General features: G+C 50.7%; 1 protein-coding gene across 3 annotated transcripts in view; it reads right to left on the reverse strand.

The window, feature by feature from the left end:
* Window positions 1-26,291, reverse strand: part of Fat2 (FAT atypical cadherin 2) — an 88,705-nt gene that overhangs the window by 53,440 nt on the left and 8,974 nt on the right. For all 3 annotated transcript variants that reach the window (XM_063230673.1, XM_063230672.1, XM_003464475.4), the window contains exons 2-5: window positions 10,536-13,808; window positions 8,628-8,942; window positions 2,620-2,678; window positions 1,049-1,360 (exon numbers count right to left, since the gene is read on the reverse strand). In XM_063230673.1, the coding sequence (XP_063086743.1) occupies window positions 1,049-1,360; window positions 2,620-2,678; window positions 8,628-8,942; window positions 10,536-13,794 (3,945 nt within the window). In that variant the 5' untranslated portion in view covers window positions 13,795-13,808. The remainder of the gene's footprint in view (window positions 1-1,048; window positions 1,361-2,619; window positions 2,679-8,627; window positions 8,943-10,535; window positions 13,809-26,291) is intronic.

Here is a 26,291-nt window from a genome sequence, read left to right on the forward strand (position 1 = left end):
TCACGGTAGCTGTGATCACATTTCGTAAAGACACTCACAAAAGAGGATTTCCAGAACTGCTTCGGAAAACGGCAGGAGCAGTGGGATGAGTGTGTTTGAGGTGAGACAGGGCGTTCTAGGGGGGATTAATTGCAAAATGTCTTTCTCTGTACTTTAAAAAACATTTAAACATTTACCTCAAGTGTATGTGCTGTACATTAACCATAAACACATAAATCTAGAATTCATTGAGTTTTCAGTATTATCCGGCCTTGCTCCTAGAGCTTTATGTGTAGCATCTAATTCAGTTTTCACAGCAGCCCTGGGAGGGATACTATGATCACCTCCCTGTTACCAGGGCAGACTGGGGCTCGACCTGAGGAGTCCACCCACCTGATAATGTACCAGGGCATCAGCAAGGCTGAACTTGAATTCAGGTTGTCTGGCATGAGAACCCGTGACTTAAGCATTGGCTACACTGGCTTCCTCAAAGAAAAGTGTCCTTATCCCAAGTACACAGATACCATAAGACTCAAAAGAGTTAAATGACTCGTTTGAGATCAAGCAGTATAAAATGGCAGTGCCAGGGTCAACACCTAGGCACATCTTGATGCCAACACCCATCTGTGTTTCTTTCATGAAATCCTTTTCTATAAGAAAAGAGGGTCAGGCGTGGTGTCACTCTGGGAGGCAGAGGCAGGAGGATTCAAAGTTTGAGCCCAGCCCGGGAAACTTAACAACTTAGCTTGTTCCAAAATAAAGAGTGTGTTTTTTAAAAAAGGGCTGCAGATACAGCTGTGTGTGAAGGCACTGGGTTCAATCCCCACCATCACCACCGCCAAGATAAAGACAAACCAAACAGAAGGCTTCCCAGGCCCTTCCTGCCCTCAAAGAGAAAGGCCCAGAGTCTGATCCTTTGGTTAAAGGCAAGACTCCCGGTTTTCCCGAGCAAGGCCAAGAGAGGAGCACACTTCCACTGAGCCTGGCTGCCTCCCTCCTCCTGTACCCTGACAACAGGAAGTCCTAGCCAGCAGTGCCCCTCCCAGCCCTGGCCCCACTGTCCGCTCACCGTTAGGATGTTGTACTCCCCAGCTGTAAAGGTGCTGCTGGATGACACCACACCTGTGACCGGATCGATGCTGAAGCCCTCCTCATCACTCTCCTCGATGCTGTACGTGACACTGCCATTGAGACCGTCATCTGGGTCTGAAGCCACCAGCCTGTACACAGCCCCAGGGGACGCTGGGCTGGGCCTCTCTGGAAGGCGGACATTGAAGAGCTTGTGGGAAAACGTAGGTGCGTTGTCATTGATGTCCAAGATGCATACCACCACCCTGGAGGTGGACCTGAGGGACGGCTCCCCGTTGTCCAGCACCGTCACCTGAGGACAGAATTGGACATGAGCACCCAGTAGCCAAGTGCAAAGTAATGACTAGGTGCCATCACCCACCACACCTGACCACTACTGACAGCATACAAATATTGGTCTGTTTGTTCTTTGGTATTTGTGTATTCATCTTATTATCTCACCTACTTGGATTTCAGCTTCTTAGGAATCTCGCCACAGGAAAGCCAAGAAGAACAGAGCAAAGGTCTAGAGAGAACCGAAGAAATCCAGGCCAGAGTCTCCAGCCCAAGAGCTGATTGTTTTTGTCAGGAAGGCCCAGGGCCACTTCTTAGATACTATTTGTTTTTTATTTGCTTGTAATTCCCAGCAGCTTTGTTCTCTGCTTCCCTGGACTACTCAGGGTTAGAATGGGTTTCTACAGAGATGGGTAGAACTTCAGAGCCAGACACCCAGCCCAAGGCTTGAAATGAAATCCAGAGTGAGAGAAAAGGCCCCAAGGAATTTCAAGACCAGGAGCTCTGTTGTGTAGGGAGCCACTGTAAAAATATTTTAGTGTTTAAAGATAAAGGTCTGTTACAGGATTTGGAACAGTGCTTCAGTCTCAAGGCCTAGAAGGCTGTTTATTTGTTGCTTACTAATAATATCATTTCGTTACAGAAGGAAGGAAATGGGCCAAGGAATATGCATCTCTCCCTCCAATGCCTTTAAGACTAAAATAGATGTCCGCTCATCAGCTGGAGGGGAAGAATAGGTAGATTTCCACCCAGCATCCTTCTCTTCTGATTTAATGGCCTCTACGCCACAGACTGAAGCACCTCATTGGAATGGGCCCCTGGACACCTACGTGACTTTAAAGGTAAAAGAGAAAGAGCACAGACATAGAAGACAAAGGTTGTTATTCTGGCTCTGCTGCTGACCTAGTGCTTAACTTTGAATAATTCTCAGGGGATGGACTAGAAAGCAGATCCAAGCAACACATAGCACACACATTCTACCCCACATTCCTGCACTCATGTCAGGCATTACTAATCAATGCACAGCGTTCTGCCCAGCCTGGATATCATTTCAGATTCTTTCCATTTTCAGTGCTGCAGAGCAGCCCAGACCTGACAGTCTTCACCACCAACCATAGCAAGGCTGAGCTCAAGTATACCTTCCTTTCTGAGCCCAGTTCTCTGCTCAGCCATAGGCTGGAGGTATGTGTATAGCTTCTCCACTCCACAAACCATCTGCAGCTTAGCCTCAGGAAGCTTTCAAGAGAATCCAGTGACCAAGCTCCCCAGCTTTCTCACCTCCAGGATATGCTCATCCTTGCTCTCTCGGTCCAGCTGTCGGGCCGTGGAAAGGAGACCTGGGGGAGAGATGGTAGGAGGGAGACATGAAGCAAGGACTCCCAAGGGCTACATCATTGGACTGAGCTCAGGATGGCACTCAAATCCCCGATGAGAATTCTTCTGGTCTTTAGCGAACAAGTATGTTAAGGGGAAGTGGAACATGGGAGAGGGAAGGGAAAGTGAGAAGGTGGGAGAGGACAACAGAGATACTAGCTAAAATTTCCACTTACATCCAGGTTTCACCATTAGACAGGGGCGATGGATCAACAACTCAGCAACCTACCCAATGAGCTCACTCCAATGGGTAGATTAAAGCCTACCCAATCAGATGCCTGCTTAATCAGATTCTCACCCAGTCAGAATCCTACCCAATCAGATGGCTGCCCAATCAGATGTTCTCCCAATCAGATGCCTGTCCAATCAGATGCCTACCAAGCAGATGTTCTCCTTGGCCAATTAGCACAGATTAACCCCCAACCCTCCTAGTGGACTACAGACAGATGGCTGGGCTATTTCATGAGAATCAATTCTGGAACTTCTGGGAGGAAAAGCTATAGAAAAGCCTCTTTTGCATACCAGGTATGCTGAGTAGGTATTGTGAGACCTGTGTGCAAGGTCCTGAGAAGACCCTTTACTCAGAGAAGAGGAGGCAGGGGCAGAACCTACATTGCTCTGTGTGAACCCTGGCTGGAGCTGCGCCTGCAGCACTCATGTCTGGGCTTTGAGAAGGTAAGGAGAGCAGCGTCCAGTGTCACCTCAGCCAGTGTGGACTGGGTTTCTTTCTTTCCTACCTGAAGATGACGAGTCAATTCTGAGACTGGCTGTTGGGCAGGGCAGAGTGAGGGCTCACAGTAGAGTTGGGGGATCAATTCCGGTCTCTGGAATTTCAAGGCCTCCATTCCAACAAGGCACCATTGTCTGACTCAGCCCCTTGCCTTCCCTTTCTAAGGCACTGCAAACTCTCAAATCCAGCCTTGAGTTCCTTTTAGGGAAACCACTCATGCCCTCGGTGCCTCACCTTGACTCAGTTTTTTCCTCCTTTTCTAAGGTCCTCCGACCTCAGACTTCTTTTATAAAAGTTGAACTGGGTGAACCCAAGGTCCTCTGGCTTTAAGTTCTGAACTTTCATTCCACTCTTGAGTAATTTATTCTAAGGAGTTAAAGGCAGAAATCTGGGATGATGAGCACACACACATGTTCAATGCAATTGTACTTTTAAAAATAATCAAGTATGAGGGGCTGGGGATTTAGCTCAGCAGCATAAGTGCCTGCCTTGGAAGCACATGGTTGTGAGTTTGATCCCCAGTACAAAAAAAAAAGAAAGAAAGAAAGAAAAGAAAAGAAATAATCAAGTATGAACCACAGGAAGGAAGAAGACCTGAACTGTATGTAAAAAGAAAGAGTGTGCAACTATTTTGAATGCACTTTTCTGGAGAAGTGGAAATGCTGTGCACAACCTACTGAGCAAAAAAGTAGCTTGTCTGGAGTTATAACTGAGACCATAATCCGAGACCTTAGTCCTGGAGAAGTCATGTGGTAGCTTTTTCCTCTGCCATTGTTTATTGTTCACCTAGGTCTTAGAACCAGCTATCTCCATGACCAGCAAGATGCGGGCTCCTCACAGATCGTCTGTAAATTGGGAAAGTTGGACTCGATGATTTGTAAACCTACTTTGAACTTGCCCAAGCCACAGGGGCTCCAAACTATGACAACAAAGGAGAGATGATGCCAGTCCTCTTTAAGAGTCAGGGAGCTCCACGCTGAGGTTATGAGGGACTCAGAATGTCATCCTAACCCCTCAATCTGGACAGTCATACCTGGGTATAATGAAAGGTCTGCTCCAAAGGCGAGCAGAGCTGAGTAGGGGTCAGTGGACCCTCTGAGAGCTCTCGGTAACTTTACTGGTCTTGTTCAGTGGATGAGATGATGGAGACAGTGGAAATAAGTATGCAGATGAAGCTCAGTGGAGGGACTGGTGGCCCCAGGTGGGAGGCAGTGTGGGAAAAGGGGTTCAGAGCAGGGAGGAGCCTCCTTGATGGAAGAGCAAGTCCCCTGTAGGAGCATGGTACTGCCTTGTGCAGTAGAGCACATCAGCCAGGTTTTTCCTCCTCAGTGGAGGGAGGAAGAGGGAGGGACTGTAGAAGGGGCCTGGGCAGCCCCACATTGGGCGCCCTTCTAGTCACAGGTCGAAGCCTAGTGGTAATGAGAGACGCCTTCCTCGGGCTCTAGTGGGGTACTGTTCTAGGTCACCCACCCAGCTTATCCCCCAAGTGGAAGAGCTTAGGCCTGAGAACCCTCAGACAGAGAGCAAGAGCCAGGAGGTCTTGGGAGATTTCCACGTGGCTCTGCCCATGCCTTTCCTCTCTAGCCGTTTCCTCTCTCCCTATCCTGTGTACCTCTCGCTGTGTATTTTCTCTGTGCATGTCTCTCACCATCCCCTCTCTTCCTTCAATATTTCCTCTCCCCCTTCTCCTGTGTCTAAATCTGTCTCTTGTCCTTCTGCCCTTCCCCTACCCCACATGCCTCCCCTACATTTAAGGGCCTGTGTTCCTGGGGTCATGACCCTGCGGCCTCCTGAGCTGTTGGCCCCTTGTTACCCTTATCTCCCTCTCTGGCATCAGTGTCCTCATTCCCAGGGAGTGTCCATGATAACGGGATACAGCAGAGCCACCCACAATAAGACGAGGCATCCAAAGCCCTTCTTCCCTCTCCTGGCATGAGGCGGTACTCAGTTGGTTTAGCTGTTATCACTTTTCTCCAGCAAACACACGTTTCTCCATCACCCCATCTCAGGCCCATCTTTGACCCTTTCCTTCCTCCCCTTCCTCATGTAGTTGTTTTTCAAGAGCTCCTGATTCCACCACTGCTGGATCCCCATTCCTTTTTCTCTGCTCACCTTGGCCCACCACAGTCCAGGTCTTGCCCCAGTTACCTTTCCCTCTTTGTCTGCTTCTTTCTCCTCCTTCAGCACCGTAGAACCAATGCTCACTGAGCTCGTGCATACCCAGGCTGCCTTTAAGCTCCTTCTGTATCTCTACATATCAGCCTCATGAGCCTCCCAGTGGCCTGGAAGGCAGCTATGATCATCTCCATTTACTGGTGATCAAATTCAGGCCCTGAGCAGTGCTGATTTGAATGTGCTCCCCAGAAGTTCCCACAGTGGAAGCTGAATCCTCAGATTCACATCTGAATCTTATTTGGAAGTAGAGCCTTTGGGAGATACATAGAGTTAGATGAAGTTATGTCTCCATGGTGGCATTTGTGGCTCTATAAGGAGGACCAGAGACTCAAGGTAGTACCTTGCTTGGGCTCAGCAGGTGTTGACCTCCACCATGCTGTGATGCACCAACGTCCTGCTCAGACATCAGCACTGTGCTCTTGGACTCCCAGCCTCCAGAATTGTGGGCCAAATAAACCTCACTTATAATAAGTTACCCAGTCTGTGGTCTTCAGTTACAGCAACATGACATGGGCTGAGACACTTTCTGAAATAATTTTCCCAAGACCTCACCATGTGTAAATTGTGGAATGAGAAACACACCTCAGAACACTGACCTGCTTGCTCTATCAAGGTCCTATCTTCCTCCCCGCCAACCACAGTCCAGCACATTTTCCTCACCATGTCCCCTCCCAGACTGTGACCTGACAAATCCACCCTGGTCTTCAGCTCCACACAACCAGCCCTGTTCCGAGAAGCCTCTGCGGATCTCTGACATAGGGAGCTTTCTCCTCTCCGAGCAGCCGTGGGACCACATCTGTACATGTTTTACTGAGTTATGTTCTTTTGCACTGGCTCCATCCTATGTCTATCTAAATACTCATGCTCCTGGTGGACAGAGTTCTCCAAGAACACAGCTGTGGTGTACTGCTCAGTCTCCCTTCCACAGCCTGTTTAAAACCCTGTGAGACAGACACGTTTAAAGATTTGCTACGTGCGGTCAGTGAACATACCCAGAGCTTAGTAGATTTTGACATCTAGGGCACATGGGTAATTAATGGAGTAATCACACAAATAAAATAGGCCGTATCACCAGGGTTACAGAAAGGGACAAAGGGATGGCAGGAAGCATGTTACACTGTCGGTGAACACTTCTCAAAGGAAAGGACAGCGGGGCTGGGATCTGAAGGAAGGAGGGAAGCCCAGCAGCCCAAAGGAGAGAAGAGGCTCCCAATGGCAAAGCCCCTGTGTTGAGCCCAGTTATGGACTAGAGCAGCCATGTGGCTGGAACCCAGGGGTGCGCTGTGACAGGAACAAGATGAAGCCAGAGGGCCCAGCGGGGCCAGTCCACCTTGTCTGGGACATGGCAAACTATAGGTTTGTTTGAAGGACACAAAGACACCATCCACGCTACCCCACTAAGGAGTGGGGCAGCACACTGGCAGAGATGAGGGACAAGGGCAAAGCCTTCACAGTTGATAGATTTTTTCTTAAGAAGGCTCAGGTTAGTGGGCGGGGTGGCGCAGGCCTGTAATCCCAGCACTTGGGAGGCTGAGGTTGGAGGATTGCTATGAGTTCGAGGCCAGCCCGGACTGCATGGCGAGACACTATCAAAAAGACAGGGGAAAAAAAAAGCAAATGCTAACAAAAAAGCTCTTCCTCCCCTCAGCAAGAACATTAGGAATGTCTCTGCCATCAAGGGCATTTTGCCAGACTTGCTGTCAGGGAACTGTTGATAGTAAACAGAACAGGGATTTGGAAGAAGTTGAGAAGTTAATGCCCTAGGTGAGAGAGATCCAGCTCTTCTGAAGAGACGGACAGAGCAGCTGCAGGTAGAGAGCCAGCTCAGGCCTGTTTTCCAGGGAAAAGTGCCCTCCAAGACTAACCCATGCCCCGAGGCAAAAGGTTAACAGGAAGCTATCCCAAAAATGTCACTGGCGCAGACATTTGGACCCTGTAGGACCCAGCCATTGTCCGTCCCTCCCAATCGCTTTGGTTTTAAGTGCCAGGGAGAAGTCCACTGAGGATTCGCCCTTTCCCCTTCCTCCTGTCTTGACAGGGTTCTGTCCTTCTGGAACAAGAGTGAAGGATGGATAAGATACTGTGTTCTTGGGGAAAAATGTCAGCCTGCTCTGTGACAGGATCGCAGTTTATCCCCTGGGAGACAGGTGTCTTGGAGAACTGCACAGCACTGTTCTCAGTGCCGGCAGGAGGCAGGTAGGTGGCACACATGGGGCAGCAGGCTGGGAATAAGACGCCAGGAGCATCAAGGCTGTGCGGGACCCCAGGATGTGTGCCCACCTGCACAGGGAGCCTCCGACAGCCCCTGGCATATTGTGGGACTACGAAGACTGTGTGACCGCATAGTTTCCTGTTTTTAAAGAACGATCAGGAATCTGGAGTGCACTGTAGGATTTGCCAATGTTTAAATGCTGGCCATAACTTGAAAAGCCAGTTTAAAGCTGTCACAAGTCAAGCGGAACACCTGTGGGTGACACCTGCCTCCCTGCTGCCCAGCCCGGGCCTTTGGATTCCTCTAATCCACCTTCCACCTGCCCTGGGCCAAGCACAGTCGTGAGAGGGCTGGCTGACTCGGTGGAAGGGGTCCCTGTTCTCACCACCTGGCAGCAGGGCTGAAATGGTCTGGCTCAGCCGGCCAGCCAAGTTTGGGACTCTGGTTTGGGACTCCGAGGAGGGGGTGAGTTTGGGAGTATTAGGGTGTTTGAGTCCCGCCTCAGCCTTTGGACAACTAAAGCAAGAAACTCCAAAGCAAGAAAGCGGGAGAGAGTTGCTTCTCATTTTCGCAGAAGCGGTCTTTGTAGAAAAGTGTCTCCAACTTTGTTGCTCGTGGGAACCCCCTGCGTGTCTTGTCAAAACACAGATTGCCGGGCCCACCCTCAGGACCCTGGTTCGCAGGTCTAGGGCAGGGCCTGAGAATCTGAATTTCCAAATGTTCTTGGGCATCGCTGAGGGTGCTCTGACCACACTTGGTAGAGTTGCCCGCTCACTCGACTCTCTGGTTCCTTACCCGTGAGAGGATGAAGAGTGAAGACACCCACGTGGTTCCCAGCGGTGATGTTGAAAGTCAGCTTCCCTCTGGAGCTGGGGTCTGGGTCCCTGGCATCCAGCTGCAGCACAGAGGTACCCAGGGGTGCATTCTCCACAATGCAGGGGTAGAACACAGGTCTGGACATCCGGGGCGGGTTGTCATTGACATCTGTGATCTCAATGTAGACTTCAGTGACAGATGAGAGGGGCACAGAACCCCTGTCCACGGCCAGCACAGTCAACCAGTAGTAGGGTATGGATTCTCGGTCCAGAGGTGCCTGGGTCTGAATCATTCCTGGGGCAGTGAATCACAAACCCAAATTACTTCAGGGCCAGGGCGGCTTTAGAAGCCACCTAGCTGACATCACCTGAGCTATACTGTAGAAAGGTGATGAACAGGTAATCCACAAAGAAGGGACTAGCTGTCCATATGATACGGGACAACTGAGAATTAAGGGCCGTATTGCACAATGTCCTAGTCTATGTGGGGCAGAAGACGGCACGGTGGCCCTCCTTTCCTCTGGACCACGTCCACCCCAGTTCCAGGGACTTCCGGACATCCTGTCACTGAGAGTTCCTGCTGGTTGTCCTGAAACCCTTTTCCTCATCAGTTAAGTCCTGGTAGAGCCTCAGCTTCAGAATCAGGGATTTGGCCAATACATTTCTTTTCCTTCCTGTCACCCTCATGATTTTAGGGGCTCAGCTTCATTCTTAGCTCGCTCGTTCCACAGTTGCCTAGTTTGCACCAGCTCTGGGCCAGAGCTTGGAGGTCTGGTGGGAGGCAGGGGTGGCCTGCACCCTAAGCTCTCACGGGCCTCCCAGCTGGCAGGGGCTGAGTGAGGGGGAAGGGAGGAGCATGTCGGAGATGACACAGGGAAACTGAGGCCCTGAGAGGGAGCCTGGCTTGGCCAAGATTATATAACTCAGCAAGTAAGGGAAAGAACTGGGTTTGTAACTGACTGAATCTAATGCCTTTCACCCCATCCCCAGGGCCTTTACTTAGAATAAATCCCCCTAGATTGCCGCCTCCTGGAAGGCACTCCCTGTCTCCACACACTCCGGGCCTGCCCCAAGGGCAATTTGGGGATACTACAATCACAAGAATGTACCTTATCTGGCTGGGATACAGCTCAGTGGTAGGGTACCTGCTAGGCCTGTGTGAGGCCTTGAACCCCAATCCTGCACACACTCAAAAGTGTATGTTATTCTTTGACACAGTGACTTCATTTTAAAATTTTTTCCTACAAAGCCAGGCATCGCAATGCACACCTGTAATGCCCAGCACTTAGGAGATTGAGGCAGGAGGATCCCTGTCAGTTTGAGGCCAGCCTGGGTTATGTAAGTGAGTTCGACTGCATTATATAAGTGAGATCCTGTCTAAAAAGAAAAAAGAGTTTTCCTACAGAGACTCATGCATATAAATGACGATATATGTTGTAGAACTATACCATAGAATATAAAGATAATTAAAAGGACAAGAAGATGTCCTAATCTTACATTATGTGAAAAAGTAAGTTTCACAAGTAACGTCTATTGTGTTCCCATAATAAGATGAATAGTGAAATGTACTGGATTCAAGGTAAAGACATTTAGAAGGTTATATCTGGAGAGATAGATGGGACACAGACGAACATTTATCTTTTATTTGTGGCTATATAAAGACGTATAACCATCAAGCATTGCTTTCCTGAGTAGAACGTGTGCGTGTCTGTGTGAAGACGGGCCTCTCCCGAAGATGAATTTACAATAAAGGCACAGGAAGGAGAACCCGTGTTCTGCTTTCCCTGGCTGCCTGCAGCCTACTTTCTTCCAGAACCCCCCCCGATTTCCCTGCATCCCTTCCCTCCCACCCCACCCCGGCCTCTCCCTCCCAACCTCAGCCCAGTACCTGTGTCTGGGTCGATACTGAAGGCTGCCAGGCCAGTGCCGGCCCGGAGGAAGTACTGGATCTCCCCGTCCGAGCCATTGTCATCGTCCTGGGCCATCACTTGCATCACCTGAGTTCCCGGGGGGCTGTTCTCCTGCACCTGGCCCTGGTACACAAAAGAGGCAAAGCGAGGAGGGTGGAGATTCTCGTTCACGTCCAAGACGATCACCTCCACGTGGCAGAGGGTCCTGCGGGCCAGGGGCTTCCCACTGTCACTGACCCACAGGCTCAGGTTGTACCCAGCCCGCCTCTCAAAGTCCAGCTCTTTCTCCAGACTCAGTGCCCCCGTCATCGGGTCCACACGGAAGGTTCCATGGATGTCATCCGATAAGACGTACTGCACTTCCCCTGCAGGGCCCAGGTCGGGATCAGAGGCATCCAGAAATGTCACGATCGTCCCCAGGGGGAGGTCCTCCGGCACCTTCAGGCTGCTGAGCTCTGTGATGCACCGGGGAGGGTTATCATTGGCATCTGCTAATGTGATTATCAAGTCAGTGACAGAGAAGAGCTGGTGGCCCTTCTTGGGCTGATCCCTGGCCTCTACCTTGAGTACGTACTGAGGTTCTGCTTCTCGGTCCAGATGTCCAGTGACGACCAGTTCCCCGGTGAGAGGGTGAAGGGAGAACTTCTCGGTGGGGCTTAGCAAGGTGTAGCGGACTCTGCCGTTGTCCTCTGAGTCTTCGTCTTCTGTTTTTAACTCCGCGATGGTGGTTCCCACCTCTGTGTCCTCCGAGATAGTCAGCTGGTACCCGCCAGGAGGGAATCTGGGCGCGTTGTCATTCCAGTCTTTGACATTCACTGCCAGCAGCTTCCAGGAGGACTTCTGGGGGGTCCCCAGGTCATACACTGTTATATTGAGGAGGTAGAAACTGGTGGTTTCGTAATCCAAGGGAGCGGCCACCATGAGCAGCCCTGTGTCCAGCTCAATGTCAAAGCAGCCGTCCTCATTGCCGTCGGTGATCACATAGACCAGCTGGCCATTAAAGCCAGCATCAGGGTCAGCGGCTGCCAGGCGGGCCAGGGAGGTGTTGACGGGGACACGCTCGAGGACGTCGATGGACTGAGGGAAGTGGTCTGTAAACTGGGGGGCATGGTGATTGATCTGATACGTGGTGAGTGACATGAATTCCTCATCACTGGACTCCTGGTCCTGGAGTCCAACCGAGTGGAGGACGGTCTTGGTGAAATGGGTCAGTACCCCTGTTTTAGCACAGGTGACAGGAGATGCAAAAAGGGGGTCCTTCACCACAGTGACATTCAGTGTTGTGGGCGAAGCATAGTTTTGGCCATCTGAAGCTGTGATTTTCAGAGAATAGCTGGTGGGTTGACCAGCACTAAGGTTTATGAAAGAGCGTTTGAGGGCTATCACCCCCGAGAAATGATTCAGATCGAAATACCCTAGTTCGTTGCCTGACACAATCTCGTATTTTAGGTTCTGGAGCTCATCCACATCTATGGCCGAGAAGGTCATCACTGACCTCCCTACTGGCCAGTCCTGGCGAATAGACACAGTGCAGTTGACTTCCTCAAACATTGGCCTGTTGTCATTCAGATTCTTGAGCCTGAGAGAAACAGACACTTCCTTCTCCTGGCGAAAAGGGGTTCCCCAGTCTGAGGCCCGTACTCGGAACATGTAAATTCTTCTCATGAGCTCATAGTCCATGGGTTTGGAGGTGGAGATGACCCCCGAGAAAGGGTCAATAGAAAATGGCACAGCTTTGGGGGCAATGATGGAGTAGGTGATGTATCCGTTCTCCCCGGGGTCCTGATCTGTGGCTGTGACCGTTAAAACGCTGGTGCCTGGAGGAATGTTTTCATCCAAGGTGCCGTCGTAAGAAGACCTGTTAAAGATGGGGGCGTGGTTGTTACAGTCCACGATGTCAACGATCACCACGGCAGAGGCCAGGCCAGGGGAGGTTCTAACGTAAAGCTGGTAGCGGGCCCGGTCACGGAAGTCCAGGAGCTTTGCAGTGGTGATCAACCCAGTGCGAGCGTGAAGTTTAAACCCCACGCTCTCTGAGGATGGCTTTAGAACATACTGCAGCTTGGGAATGGCTGGTGTGACCTTCACCAGGACCACTCGACTGCCAGGAGGGGAAAACTCACTGAGCTGCACTCTATAGACGGGCTTCTCAAACTTGAGAGAAGCCAGTGGGGAAGGGGGAAGGTGAAAGCCCCTGATCTGGGAATGGAGGGAAGGTCTGCTCCCACTCCTGGCCTGCAGGCTGAGGTTGAACCCATGAAGATACTCCAGCCAGTTGATGTCTTTGACGGACACCAAACTGAACTCATTGCTCCGGGCATAGGACTTGGTGGCTTTGAAATGCTTTCCGGGGTCACCACCCACAACCTCCAGTGAGTCCACTTCGGACCCTGAACCGTTGGCATCTACCACCACCGTGGCATACGTGGCATCTTCACTACTGCCTGCCGGGGTCACCACCACGGAGACAATGGCCGGGGGCTTCTTGGGCGCAGGCTCCACGTGGATAGTGAGGGCGGCTAAGTTGCCGAACCCATTTCCCTCGGAGATTTTTCGCATGCGGTCCACAGCCAGCACCTGAAGTTCGTACTTTCCCCGCCAGGTGACGTTGAGCTTCCCAGCTACGGTCACCACACCGCTGGTGGGGTGGATGGCGAAGATGTCGGATCTTGTGTTAAAGGCGTAATAGAACTCGGCGTTCTGGCCCAGGTCGGCGTCAGTGGCGGTCACCTTACAGATGGGGCTCTTCAGAGGCATGTCCTCCGAGATGGTGACTCTGTACGAAGGTGGGGAGAAGAGGGGCTTCAGGTCATTCTGGTCCAGGATGCGGACCACCACGCGGGTCAGGGCTTCCAACTCCAGGGTCTTCTCTGTGGCTTGGATGATGAGGGTGTAGCTGTCTTGAACCTCCCTGTTGAGAAGCGCCGTGTTGCTGCTCTTCGTCCTGATTCTCAGAAAGCAGAAGTCCCCTACCACATACTCCTCTGTCTTAAAGACGTTGACCACGTCCCCCGAGATGATCCGGTAGCGCACTGTCCACTGCGGCTGGGTGAGGTACATGCCCATTTTCACTGTGCTCTCCACATAGGTCTTGGGGGCAGAGTTCTCATAGATGGTGGCGTTGTAAAGGGAGTGTGTAAAGCGCCAAGCCGAGGAGAGGTCAGTTCCTTCTAGAGGCTTCTCGCAGGTCACAGGACAGAGTAACCACACGGCCAGACCCAGCAAGGCAACGGTCATGGTGAAGAGGACTCCTGGCAAAACAGAGCGTGTACAGTTAGGGAGGAAATGGTCCCCACAGCCTTGGCTCTTGACTGGAGGGCATTTTTGCCATCTGGGGATGCTTGGCAAAGTCTGAAGACACTATTGTCTGCTCCAGTTGAAGGGGTGGGTGTCTGGTACGCAGAACTGGGGGTGCTGCTAAACTGCAATTCACAGGACAGGAGTGTCCGGCCCCAAATGTCAGCAGTGCCGACTGGCCTCCCTGCTCCTCTCTGTGACCCATCCTGCACAGATAGAGCCTGATTCAGGTGCATTCTGAGCTCAGAACATAGACCATTTGCAAAGCCCTCTCCAAAGCACCCGACTCATACAGCACAGGGCTGTTCACTTACTCTTTTACCTAAAAGCTCTCTGTAGCTACCCCGGGATGGTAAACAGTCCCAGTTCGTAGCCAGGAACCCGAGCTGAGCAATATTCTCAGTGTCCTTCCTATAGGGCCCCTCCATCAGGGACGAGCTGTCACTGGATTGAGTCCACACAGATGGGAAGGGAAGGCGGCTGGGGCCCCAGGTTTGACATCAGGCTGCCTGGTTCTCAGTTCAAGCTCCACCGAGGGCTAGGAGGTGCCTCTCAAGACAACCTCTATGGCTTTTGATTCACCTGTCAAATAGAGGTAAGAACACTACCCATGTCGCAGAGTTGTGAAAATTAAAAGAGCAGGGAATGATGCACACATCTGTTAATTCCAGCAGTCAGGAGGCTGAGGCAGGAAGATGACCATGAGTTGGAGGCTGGCCTGTGCTCCATCGTGAGTTCAAAGCCAGCCTGGACTACATAGCAAGACCCTATCTCAAAGAAACTCCAAAATTTTTTTTAAATTAAAAAGTAAAAATATCAAAGGAAATAATGTGCTGGTGTACAGTCAGTTGTACTATTAACCATTATTAGTAAAAGGTGAGGCTCTCAAAAGGAATAAATCCACTCTCCTTGGGTCGCAGGCTCACGTCCCCGTCCTGTCCTCCTGTCCTGCTACCCACCCCTTTAATCATAGGGGGGCAGAGGTGGCTCCCGGACTCCTGGAGTGGTGAGGACTGAGCTTACCCCATTCCTCAGCACAGCTGGGGAGGGGGAGAGAGCAGCGGGTGGGATGAGACTCACCCCAGGCCCAGCTGAGAACTGGTCCTTGGAAACCAGTTCCTGCAGAACAATTCACAAGAGCATGCTTTGCGGCTCTGACACTTTCTGCTGTCCTCTGTCCCTGTTGTTTTCCACGGAGACCCTCCCTACGTCCTGCCTGGGCCCTGAAGCGTGAGGCTCCTGGGGTCGAGACTGGGCGCCCCGAGGCTCCAGGCTGCTGTCTGACCCTCCCAGGCTCCAGGCTGCTGTCTGACCCTCCGGGGAGCCTCTGTTCCTAGGAACCTCGCTGTGCCTGCCAGGCCTGGGGAGCATTCCTGGACAAAACAGGCCTGACTTGTTTTTCTGGTTGTCTTGCTCTTCAAAGGCAAGGAAGAGGTTAATCTTCCAGGGCAAAGAGAAGCGGAGAGGCTGGGCGCCAAATTCTCCCAGAGTCCTGAGGAAACTGGGCCCAGGGCTCCAAAAGCCCCTGCTGGTGGCGTCCGCAGGCGGGAGGCGGGAATGCAAAAGTCCACCTAACTAGGCACCCTAAAGATGCCCCGTCCTGCAGCTTCCCCACCACCACCCAGGGTGCCCCAAGCCCCGCCACCTTGGCTGGAGGCAGATGTCCACATTTGGGGTCCAAAACCCAGCATCCGAAAGAGCTGTCTCGTATTACCCACTCTGCCTGGCTTCCCCGCCCTCCCACCTCTGAACTACCCCTGCAGGCACGGGGAGCCAGCCCCAGGCAAATGCCACACTCAGCCTGCCTGACACCACCTGCACCAGCCCTGGGAGACCATGGACCATTTACTCTGGAAGTCAAGTCCTGGGCGCGGGGCAAGGGGTCCTTACCCCAGTCCCGGGTGTGTGCTCCGCGGCGCAGAAAGCCAGGGGTGCATGCTGCCTGCCCTGCCTGCTGTGCACAAAGCTTCCTGTTCCCCAGGTCAGGCCAGCACGGGGCAGGTCCCGACAAGACGCACGACACGGCTGCAACTGGCGCCAGGCTGAGGAGCGGAGTGGAGCCAGGGAGTCAGAGCCGCTAAGAGGAGCTGCAGGGAGGGATCGGGGCCAGGGTCTCCCTGCAGGGGAGGAGGTGCAGAACGAATGTACCTTGGGGCGGTCCTGGAGGCTCCTGGCCAGTGCAGGGTGCAGGGGCTGAGCCACTGACCCAGATGTGACACCGTGTCCCCACACTGGTCTCGGCACTTGGTTTGGGTGAATGGGGCGCAGAGGCATGTTGGGCACCTGCTCCAGCCTCCCAGTCTATAGCATCCAGGGCTATGCTTTTGTAACACCTTGTGAAAATAGAAATCCATTCATATCCTTTGCTTGCTCAAAATTTCCCAGTGGCTTCCCATAAGGTTTAGGTTAAATCTAAGCTCTTTGTCATAGCCTAAAAGGCCTGGCGCCATCTGAGCCCTACGGAGTCTCCTGCAATACCTCCCTGCACTCTCTCCATTGGTCACAGCACTGCTGTACAGCCCCCTTCCCCTCGGCTCAGCAGGGAGCTGCCTCAGGGCCTTTGCACTTGCTCTCTACCCAAGGTAGTAACTTAGCAAGGCCCCGTTTCAAAATAAAAAATAAATACACACATAAGCAAATGGGCTGAGGTGGGGTGTAGCTCAGTGTGAAAGGCTGCAGTTTAATCCTCAGACTGGAAATGACATAATATGTTGGAAAGTTTTCATTATTCACAGATTCAACAGTCAAGTATGAGCCAGCTGCTGAAAAGCAGCTGTTGAGTGAGTGTGTAGCTCATGCGTTACCTCCTGACCCTAGTCTGAAGCAGCTTTCCTGCCCTGACCACCTTGTTGCTTCAGTCCATTTTCTTGGCATTTGTCACCACCCCACATGTTCTTGTTTAATAACTGTCACTTGCTGCTGGGCTCCAGGAAGACCAGAGCTGTGCGTGTTTTATTCCTGGTCCGATCCCCAGTGCTTAGGTCAGTGCTTGGTACAACCCAGGCACAGTACATTCTAGTTGCAAAGAGGAAGGTTCTGGCCTCAGGAGCTGCGGACACAGAGTGCAGATTCCAAGGGCCTTTAGAGGTCACCTCTCCACTTCTGAGGCTAGAAAATGAAGTCCCACGGAAAGAAAGGGGACTCAGCCGACGTCACAGCATGAGCATCAGTCTGAGGTGCTTTCCCCTTGTACTCAGGGGAAGGAGAGAGGCTTGGTCACCTAGGCATCCCCTGCAGGGCTCCAGGCCCGGCGCCATCTGATTTGCTGGTTGTAGAACTCTGGTCAGTTACTCAGCTCTCTGGACCGCGGTTCCTTTGTCTGGTAGGATGGGGCTATGGCTCTCACGGGGTTTTCTGAATACTATGAATAAAGTCACGCATATTAGTATGCTTGCCACAGTGCCCTGTACAGATTAGTCCTTTTTAGTTTTTAGCACCGAGGCACTCCCTGGAGCAGGTCCACCCTGTGCTCTGCGCAGCAGGAAGCTGCCCACATTTGGTCGAGTCCAAGCTTGCTGGCCCTGCTACGGGCTGCTCGGGCAGGTGCTTGTTTGGAGCTCCCTGGCTCCCAGGCCCAGACAGAGCTCTACCTGGGGGTGAAAGTGAACCCTGTAAGGGAACACGTGTCCATTCCTAGTGTGCACAGCCATCGGAGGCAGCGGGGTGAGGGAGGGTCGGCACCCTGGCCATTGTGTGGCCTTGGACAGCAGCTTACCACCTCTGACCTCTAGTTCCCTGCTTTCAGACCATCAGAGAACAGTCAGTGCACATAAGTGCTGAGCACAGTACTTACCCGCAGCTGGCTGACACATGAGCGCTGGGTGTGGGTAAGGAGAGCTACAAGCACATAATGCCATTCTGAGGACTGAACCCAAGGCCTTCACACCGAGCCACATCCCCAACCCCTTTATTTATGCATTTATTCATTTATTATTTTTAGACAAGGTTTGGCCAAGTCTCTAAGTTCCCTAGGATGGGCTCGAACTTGCAAACCTCCCGCCTCAGCCTCCCAAAGTGCTAGGATTATAGGAATGCACCACTACGTCCAGTTCCCAGTTTGTTCTTATTCAGCCTGATTTCCTGCCACTAGGTGCCTCTAAACTTTGAGGAGGCCATGACTTGATTTGCCTACTGTTTGGTGCTCCCTGCCACCTTCTGCAAACCTTCACTCTGACATTCAGAAACTCGTAGATTACAACATCCACGTTTCTCTCCAGCTCACTGACAGGTGTTTGCACATAGCTGCGTGGCACGGCACTGAGAGAGCTTCCCACCTTACCCACATCAGCCACCTGGGGTGTGGCTGGTTCCCTGTTCCAGGGGGATCCAGAGTCTGAGGGCACCAGTGAAGGATGCTTTAGTCTAGGTGGAAGTTTGTCCTTGCGGGGAGATGTGCAGGTTCTAATGTCCTGTGCATGCCAGAATGTCTCTATCAGACTATAAATGAACTCTCAAAAGGTCAGAAAAGAGTCCCAGGTGCACAGATCCTGGCCACACATCTGTCAGTGCTCGCTCAGTGCGGTCAGATCCCTGCTGAGCTCTCAGGAGACCTGGACCTGGGGTCACTCATTCTCTGGGTGGCCTTGATCTAGCAAGTCACCCACACTCTGCAGACCTCTTTCAAACTCATCTGCAAATGATGTGAGTGGCTGTTGGGGGTTAAGGGCAGGAAGGCTTCGGTGACTCCAAACCCCTATATTGCTTCTGGGGCAGAAACTGTTTCCTAATGGAACTTGTAGAAGACAATCTGGGCACTTCTCTTTGAATTGCAGAACAATTGCTTCTGCATTAGTTAATGTGAGTCGTATTTCCATGTACTGATAGGTTCAGAGCTGGCTGTGCCATTTCCTTCTAACTTCAACTGACTCTAATCGATGTAAACAAGGCTGGCTGAGGTGCTGATATGCAACCCTTAGGACCAGCCGACACTTTCCTGCTTCCTCACACCATGTTCCCTGCAAAATGGTTGAACACAGAGAGATGGCAGAGCCAGATAGCTCCAGGAATGACATTTGGGTACGAGCCTCAAAATAAGAGGCCATGCCTTTCCGGGGCACAAAAGTTTATGTATCAGAAAATGAAGCAACAGCCTCCTAAATTCATTCATATGCCATCCCAACTGAGTTACGCAGCCTGGTCTTTCTGCAGACCCTTCTCCCTGCAGATTGCTCTCCCCCTGGCCAACACAGTTCACCTCACTCACATGATTCCCGCCATCCCCACTGTCACTCATCCTAGAGCCACCTCCTTCTTAACGAGATAATAAATTCTGGGAGAGGCCTTGGTTCGAGGCCTTTGTTCTGTGCACCCACATCAGAATTGCTTGGCTGCCCGTAACTTTGAGTCTGTCTTGGTGTCTTTACTCTCACTGTGGGTTGCATTGGAGGTGTAGATTGGAATGAACTCACTGGAATTCCAGTAACATTTCTATGGGATTACAAATGTAACTCTCCGCATTGTGAAGGATACTGAAAAAGAGATTACAATACTTGGATGACAATGGAACTGTGCCTGGAAACCATCTATAAACGCACAGCAGGCGAGAGCCGTAGAAGCTGGGGTGAACTCGGGGTCCTGCCCACTGGCTTGTGCTTCAGCCCCTGGGGAGCACAGGTTTGAAAACCAGCTGACAGACCTCTGGGAACCTTCAGATCCAGCAGGCTGAGGCTCGGCTATCAGCGCTCTGGGCCCTCAAGTGAGAACTTGTAAGACTCAGGGCCCATGTGCTATGCCTGTGGCCCACTGCGAGCTGCGCCTATGATGGACCATGCATGAGTTTCAGGCACTGTCAACCTCAGGAGTCTAGACCTGCATCCTGAATTCTAATCCTCCCATGACGTGGAACTTGAAAGACTTCAAAACTAAAATAAACTTCTGCTAAGGAAGCTCCTATGGACTGATTGTTTCTGACAAGGGAACCCCTCTTCCTCTGTCCCAGAAGTACTGCAGCGCAATAGTGGAGGATCTATCCCACCAGGCCCAGTACCTTTCCTTTCCTCAGGGGTATCATGGATAATCATTAGCAATGTGCTTCTGGGAAGTATGGCTGTCCTCGTGTTCCCATTTCTCAGATAAGGAAAACTGAGGCTCTTCTGGCGTCAGCCAAGGCCACCTGGAAAGACTGTCCCTGTACTGAACAGCCAGTCTGCCTACTTGAACATGGGTGCTCTGGATTCCCTGGCAACAGAAAAACCAAGAAGATGAAATATTTTTTTAAAAAAAAAACTTTGGAAAGCCTTTTAGAAAAGAGTGAGCCTCTAGATTCCTTGCCCTGGGCTGGGAAATATCTTCCCTTTCCCCCAAATTCAAATGTGAAATTACAAGGACTTTGGATGCCACCAATAAACACATTCCAACTCCCATCTCTACCCACTTTGTTCTGGGTGTTCAGCGCTAGGCCTGGCTTTCAACATAAAATCCTAAATACTGAATAGTCTTGCAAAAGCTTGAAGTGAGTGAGTGTGTGTGTGCGTGCGTGCGTGCGTGCGTGCGTGTGTGTGTGTGTGTGTGTATAAGTAACATTAGGAGGGCTTGAGCCTTTGAACCAGAATAAAAACTGTAAGTGCAAGATTAGTGACATTCAGGGGCTGAGGATTTAGCTCAGCAGCATAAGCGCCTGCCTTGCAAACAGGCAGTCGTGGGTTCGATCCCCGGTACCAATAAAAAGGAAAAAGACAAAAAAAAAAAAAAAGATTAGTGACATTCCAGAGATCTGCTAATCAAGAAGCCTTAGCCACTGAGATAATTTTTCTCCTTACTCATAGGGAGCCTCAGAAGGTTTTGGAGGAGAAACAGGACCAGAACAAGACCACATTTGGGAAGAGGACTCTGACCTCAGACTCAAAGAGGGTCTTTTCTCACTTTAAGATTTTCTCTCTGGGGCTAAGTAGGCTTGAACTCAAGCTCTACTGATTTAAGCCAAATGGAATTAACTGAGGCAGGGAGGCTTCCTTCAATTTCACAAAACTGGGACTCGATTCACTCCTTGGTGTATAGGCAGCCACTGTGGGTTCTCACGCAATGAAAACAGCTCAAAGAGGTACATTTGGGCAAGAGAGGAGCCAGTGACTGAAGCCCATTGATGGGCTGCGTGACCTTGGGCTTCAGCTTACCTGTCTGTGAAATAGCTACTCCTCCCTCCCTCCCAGGGCAGCAGACAAGGCAAATAATATGACAAGCGAGAGCCCCAGAGGAAGGCCTTACCGGGACCAGGAAAACGGCAGCGTGACCCAGCAGCGGGGACCATAAAAGCCAGTGGGAGGAGCCCCCAAAGCTAAAATGCCCAGAGCCCTCAAAGGTCAAAACATACTCATTTAAAGGAAGCCAAGGTTCCCAGGCACTTAGGTTTGGGAGAGGAACAGATATGTAGGTGAAAAGAAAGTGTTTTCTTGCCCTGCCTCTGCCGTCAAAGCCATTCCTTCACCCAGTACATATTAGAACATTCTAGAACAGAGAAAAATATGAGGGTCCTGGTCTTACAGGAGTCTAGTGGAAGGGAAGGGACATTTACTACAGCAGGTGATAAGAACTGACATGAAGGAAAGTCCTGTGGAACAAGGAACAGAGCGTTAGCAGGGAAATGTTACTTGTCTTAAAGAGCAGCCTAGGAAGTGTCCTCTGACAAGGTGATGCATTAGCAGAAAGCTGACCAAGACGAAGAAGAGCCACACAGCTGTCCTAGGAAGAAAGTTCTAGGCAGAAGAAAAACGGAGAGGCCCTCAGAAAGAGCAAGCAGCCTTGTGATGAGCTCAAGGGCACAAGGGAAGAGGACTTCCGGGTGACCCGACAGGCGGCCCAAGGCCTCAGGTCCGAGGAAAGGACTTCCGTAAAATGGGATGCCACACAGGCACAGAAGGAGAGCCAAGATGTTTGATGAGCTGTCTTAAAACCGTTCAACAGCGCCCTGCTGATACACTGACTCCAGTGACGTTTGTCCACCTTTAATATACTGTCTTGTTGTTGGCTAGTTCATTAGCTGTTAACATAGAAACACTGGGCCCTAATTACAGTGTGTCTTTCAGGAGCTGGAAGGCATAGCTTCTGCCCTGACAGGCTGCCAGTTGGCTGGAATGAAGCAGCAGTTGCCTGTATGGACCCCACAGATGTTCTTCCCACTGAGTTTGTCCTTCCAGCCTGGCACTGAGTTCCGCCACCATCACCAAGATCAGTTTGCTCATAGGAGAGAAGTGTGCTGGCAGCTACATCCATGCTAACTGCGAAGAACACAGAGTCCGGGATGGCCACACGTTTGCTCCCCAGAACCATCAAACCCACCTGGCTGTGTGGGCACTCAGGTTCCCTGATGTCTTGATGCTCCCCAAGGCTCAGAGCACACAAGAGGCAGACCTGACGTCTCCTCTTCTTGGGGTTGTCTATGTGGATCCATGAGCTTTGCACTGGAGCTGAAACTCCCCAAGCTAGAGGGAATCCAGGACGAGAGGACCTGGGTCAGGGGAGGAGTGGAAAATTCTGCAGTTACCAAATCTAGCCCCACTTTTGGGGGAGCACTTTAGAGGGATTTGTAAGATCAAAACCAGCTCTAGTTCAGCAGAATGACTGGTATTTACCAATGGGAAGATTTCCAGAAAGAGCTGGGGTATAGTTTAGGATGCCCAGAGGAAAGGAGCTCTGCAGTGGATCAGGGCACAGATGTAACCTCAGCGCTACGGATGGCAAATAGGGACACTCAGTTCTTTCCTGCCAACACCTCTGAGTAGCCCGTGGGAAGGCAAGAGGTGTGGGCATGGGGGGCCGTCTCCATGGTTTGGGGACAGGTCTTTGGGAAAGAGGAAGGCTGTCCCCTGAAATCATGGTTAATTCAAAAGAACTGGAAAACTTCTTTCATGAAGAGCACAGAATAACATGCAAAGGCCATGCTATGGTTCATGTCTCCCCATAGCCTCACGTGCTCCTATGCAGGGCTTTGGGGAGGTGGTTGGACTGTGGGGAGTGTGATACTCATCAGTGGGTTAGTCCACAAGACGAGTCCATAGCTAAAGGTGATGTTGGGAGGTGTTTTGGTTACTTTTCTATCATTGCTGGGACAAAATATCCAACACCCAGAAGAAGGAAGGAAAGCTCAGTTTGCGGAGGTTTTGGTCCATAATCAGCTGGCTCCAAGGCAGGGTGGCATGGCACAGGGGCAACACTTCAAGGCAGCAGTGAGCAAAAGAGCCAGAGCAAACGGGAGCCAGAGAAAGCCTCTTTTCCTCCCTTATATTGTAAGCAGGCTATTCCACCCCCCGCCATCCCGCCCCTGCCCAGGGTGGATATAGCACTCACACCACCTCTATGCCCTCCTCTTGACAGGCTGGGGATATTTACAAAGTAAGAAAGGATCCTGGCTCCTTGCTTAGTCTCTTAGTTAAATTTCTAAACTTGTCAAGCTGACACGATGTATCAGCTGTAACAGGAGGTGAAGTCTGTTTCTAGGAGGTGGGTCACTTGGGGGGTACAGCCTGGAAGTGTCCATTCCCTCCCTCCAGCCTTGATATCTCTCTGCTTCCTGCTGCCCAGCCATAGACTGTGTGTCCTCTGCAGTGCCCCTCTGCAATGCTGCCCCTGCTTTGGAGCCAGCTGACCATGGACTGAAACCTCCACAAACTGGAAACTAAAACAAACCTTTGTTCCCTTAATACGTAATTAGGTAATGTGTCCCAACAATGAGAAAGTAACTAAAATAGGTCAAAACACCCTCCTTGAATGGGCCTCACGGAGCAGGGCATTTCCTATCCTGTAGATCTTCTCTTTGACTCACTGGAACTCTGCACAAGGGGAAGTTCTCAGACATATAAACACATCTCAGTCTGGGTGATCTCACATAACTTAACATCTAAGTATGTTTTTCATCATCTTTAAAAAAGGAGATTCTTAAAACCATAGTGGGATACCCACTAATATGGCATATATCAAAAAGATAAGAGAATATAAAGATAGAAATAGAAATCCTTGCACATTGCTGCTGGGAATGTAGATTAGTACAGCCACTGAACTGTGGAAACCAGTATGGCGGTTCCTTTAAAACAACCATGTAATCCAGCAACCCCAGTCACCAATGTATGTCCCGGAAATACATCCAAAGGAAATGAATCTGTTAAGGAGCTACCTGCTGCCCCATGTATATTTCAGCATTGTTCACAATAGCCAGGATACAGAAACCACTTGCCCTCCAATGGATGAGTGGGTAAAGGAAATACGATCTGTACACACAGTGGATACATGCCGCAGTAAAGAAGGAAATCTCCCCGTCTGTGATGACATGAATGGAAGTGGGGTACATTCCTCTAAGTGCGATACAGTGGGAACAGAAGCCAAAAGTGGTCTGATCTCACGCTCGTGGAGGAACTTAAGTAGCAGCCGAGACTACAGCCGAGCTGATGGGGGGCTTGGTTTGGAGAAGCAGGAAACAGTGGACACAAAATTTCAAACTGAGGAATAAGTTCAGGAGCTCCATCCTACAACCTAGCACACACTGTATTAATAGGGAGGTACCGGCCTGAAACTTCCTGAGTTTACCTGTTTACCACAAAGAAACGGTATGTGAGTTAACGGATCTGTTAAACAGATTAAATGCCAGAATGTACACAATCATCAAAACGTCATATTACATTCCATAAATAAACTATGTGTTATTTATTGATGTATGAAATATTTGCAAATTTTATCAATTTTTAAAAAGAAGTAATTTCTTCTAAGAAAATAGATGGAAACTGAACCCAGTCTGGTAATTGTTCTGAAGCTTGGACCTGATGATTCGTATCAAATATTTAGCACATGCATGGCACACAGTGATTGCTAAATAAATACTATGGCTTGCTGTTTTAAAACTGTCATTAAGAGACTGTTAATGAGCTGCAATTGTGACAAATTGAGTGGGATCCCAGAGCCCCAAGTCCTCATTACTACTTTCTTTTGCTTTCTGTGGCATCTCTGTGACATTCCCAGGTCTCCTTCGGGCACTGTTTGTTTATTTTAAAGAGAATAAAATAAAGCAACATAAAACAGAACAAAACCAATCAAAACAAACCAGTGTAAGTGACAAAGGACTTCAAAACAATAGGAAACAACCATGATTACCATAATGCCTCCTTGCCCGCTTCAAAATAGCTGCAGATACCGTCAGACATAGTAAAAATCAAAACAGGACAGAATAGAACCAATAAAAACAAAACAATGAATGCAATAAAGGACTTCAGAGCAAGACAATAGTAAATCCAAAGTATATCTTACTATCTTTGAAATAGCTACGCATGCCATCAGATACAACAAAATCAAACAAAATAAAACAGAGTAAAACCCAACCCAACAAAACAATGAAAAAGATACAGGACTTCAAAACAAGATCGTAGGGAGTTAACAATGGCTACCACCCTCAGAAGGAGATCCCCCAGGTGCCACACTGCGGGCAGTGATTGTCTGAATAGTGCAGTCAGTGAAAGGCCAAACACCACAAGTGTCAAATTGCCTTTCCTCTCAATAGCTGCTATCATGGCCTGTTTCTCTGGATCAGCCAGTTGCTTAGGAGGTGGAGGACGGTGGGGGGCGTTTGCCCTTCCCGTTTCCCAGCCTGCACTGGAAGGAGCTGGGGTCTGGCTGTGCCCCAGCACTGGCAGGAGCCCACACATGGCACTGGCTCACAGGGAGGACTTGCTTCTTGTTGACTTCTTGTTCTCTTCCCCTGAAGTCTGCAAATGATGCTGACTTATGGCAAAATCCTGGGGTCTGGCCGTCCCCCCCACCCCTGGCATCGGCCCCCTCGTGGCTCTGGTTCAGGGCACCATTTTAAAACTACTGTGCAGAGCTGGGGGTGCGGCTCCTGATAGAGCACCTTGCCTTGAATACAGGAGGCCCTGGATTCCATCCCACACCACACAAAAACAAATAAAAATGTTAAAAAACATTTTATGTCTAATCTGTGCTTTGTGAAGGTGAATTACTACACAGAGAAGGGGAGAGATGGCTCTAAATTACATCCATGTTGGTAGCAGAGCTGAACCAGAGCCCAGGCTCTGATCCAGGGCTCTTTGCATTCACTGAGCCGCCACCTGCAGCCCCATCTTTTCTCCCAAGGTGAGGGCCCCTGGAACCCACTGTGCACATCCTCGTCCCATGTGTTAGCAGGACAGCAGGGGGAAGGAAGCCAGCTCCAGAGCCAGACCAGCCCTCAGTCCTTCCCTGCTTGCCTGAGGCTCCAGGCTTAACCTATCGGTGCCTCAGTCTCCCTCTTCAAAAGGCAGCAGGGACACTTCCTTCCCTGGAAGATTTAAGGGCATGATCGTAGCAAGCACTGGCCCAGGGCCAGCAGGCAGAGAGTAGCTGATGGACTGTCACATGACTGCTGCTCCGAGAATGTGCGGAATGCAGGAATGCTCCTGTGTGTGTGCACTGGCCCTCGCCGGAGGCGGGGAGCCCTTTGTGGGAACTCCTCCTCCTCCTCC

This window comes from Cavia porcellus, unplaced genomic scaffold (assembly GCF_034190915.1).
Source record: "Cavia porcellus strain 051 isolate PalLab524CR breed Dunkin Hartley unplaced genomic scaffold, mCavPor4.1 scaffold_19, whole genome shotgun sequence".
In the NCBI taxonomy this organism is placed as follows: domain Eukaryota; kingdom Metazoa; phylum Chordata; class Mammalia; order Rodentia; family Caviidae; genus Cavia; species Cavia porcellus.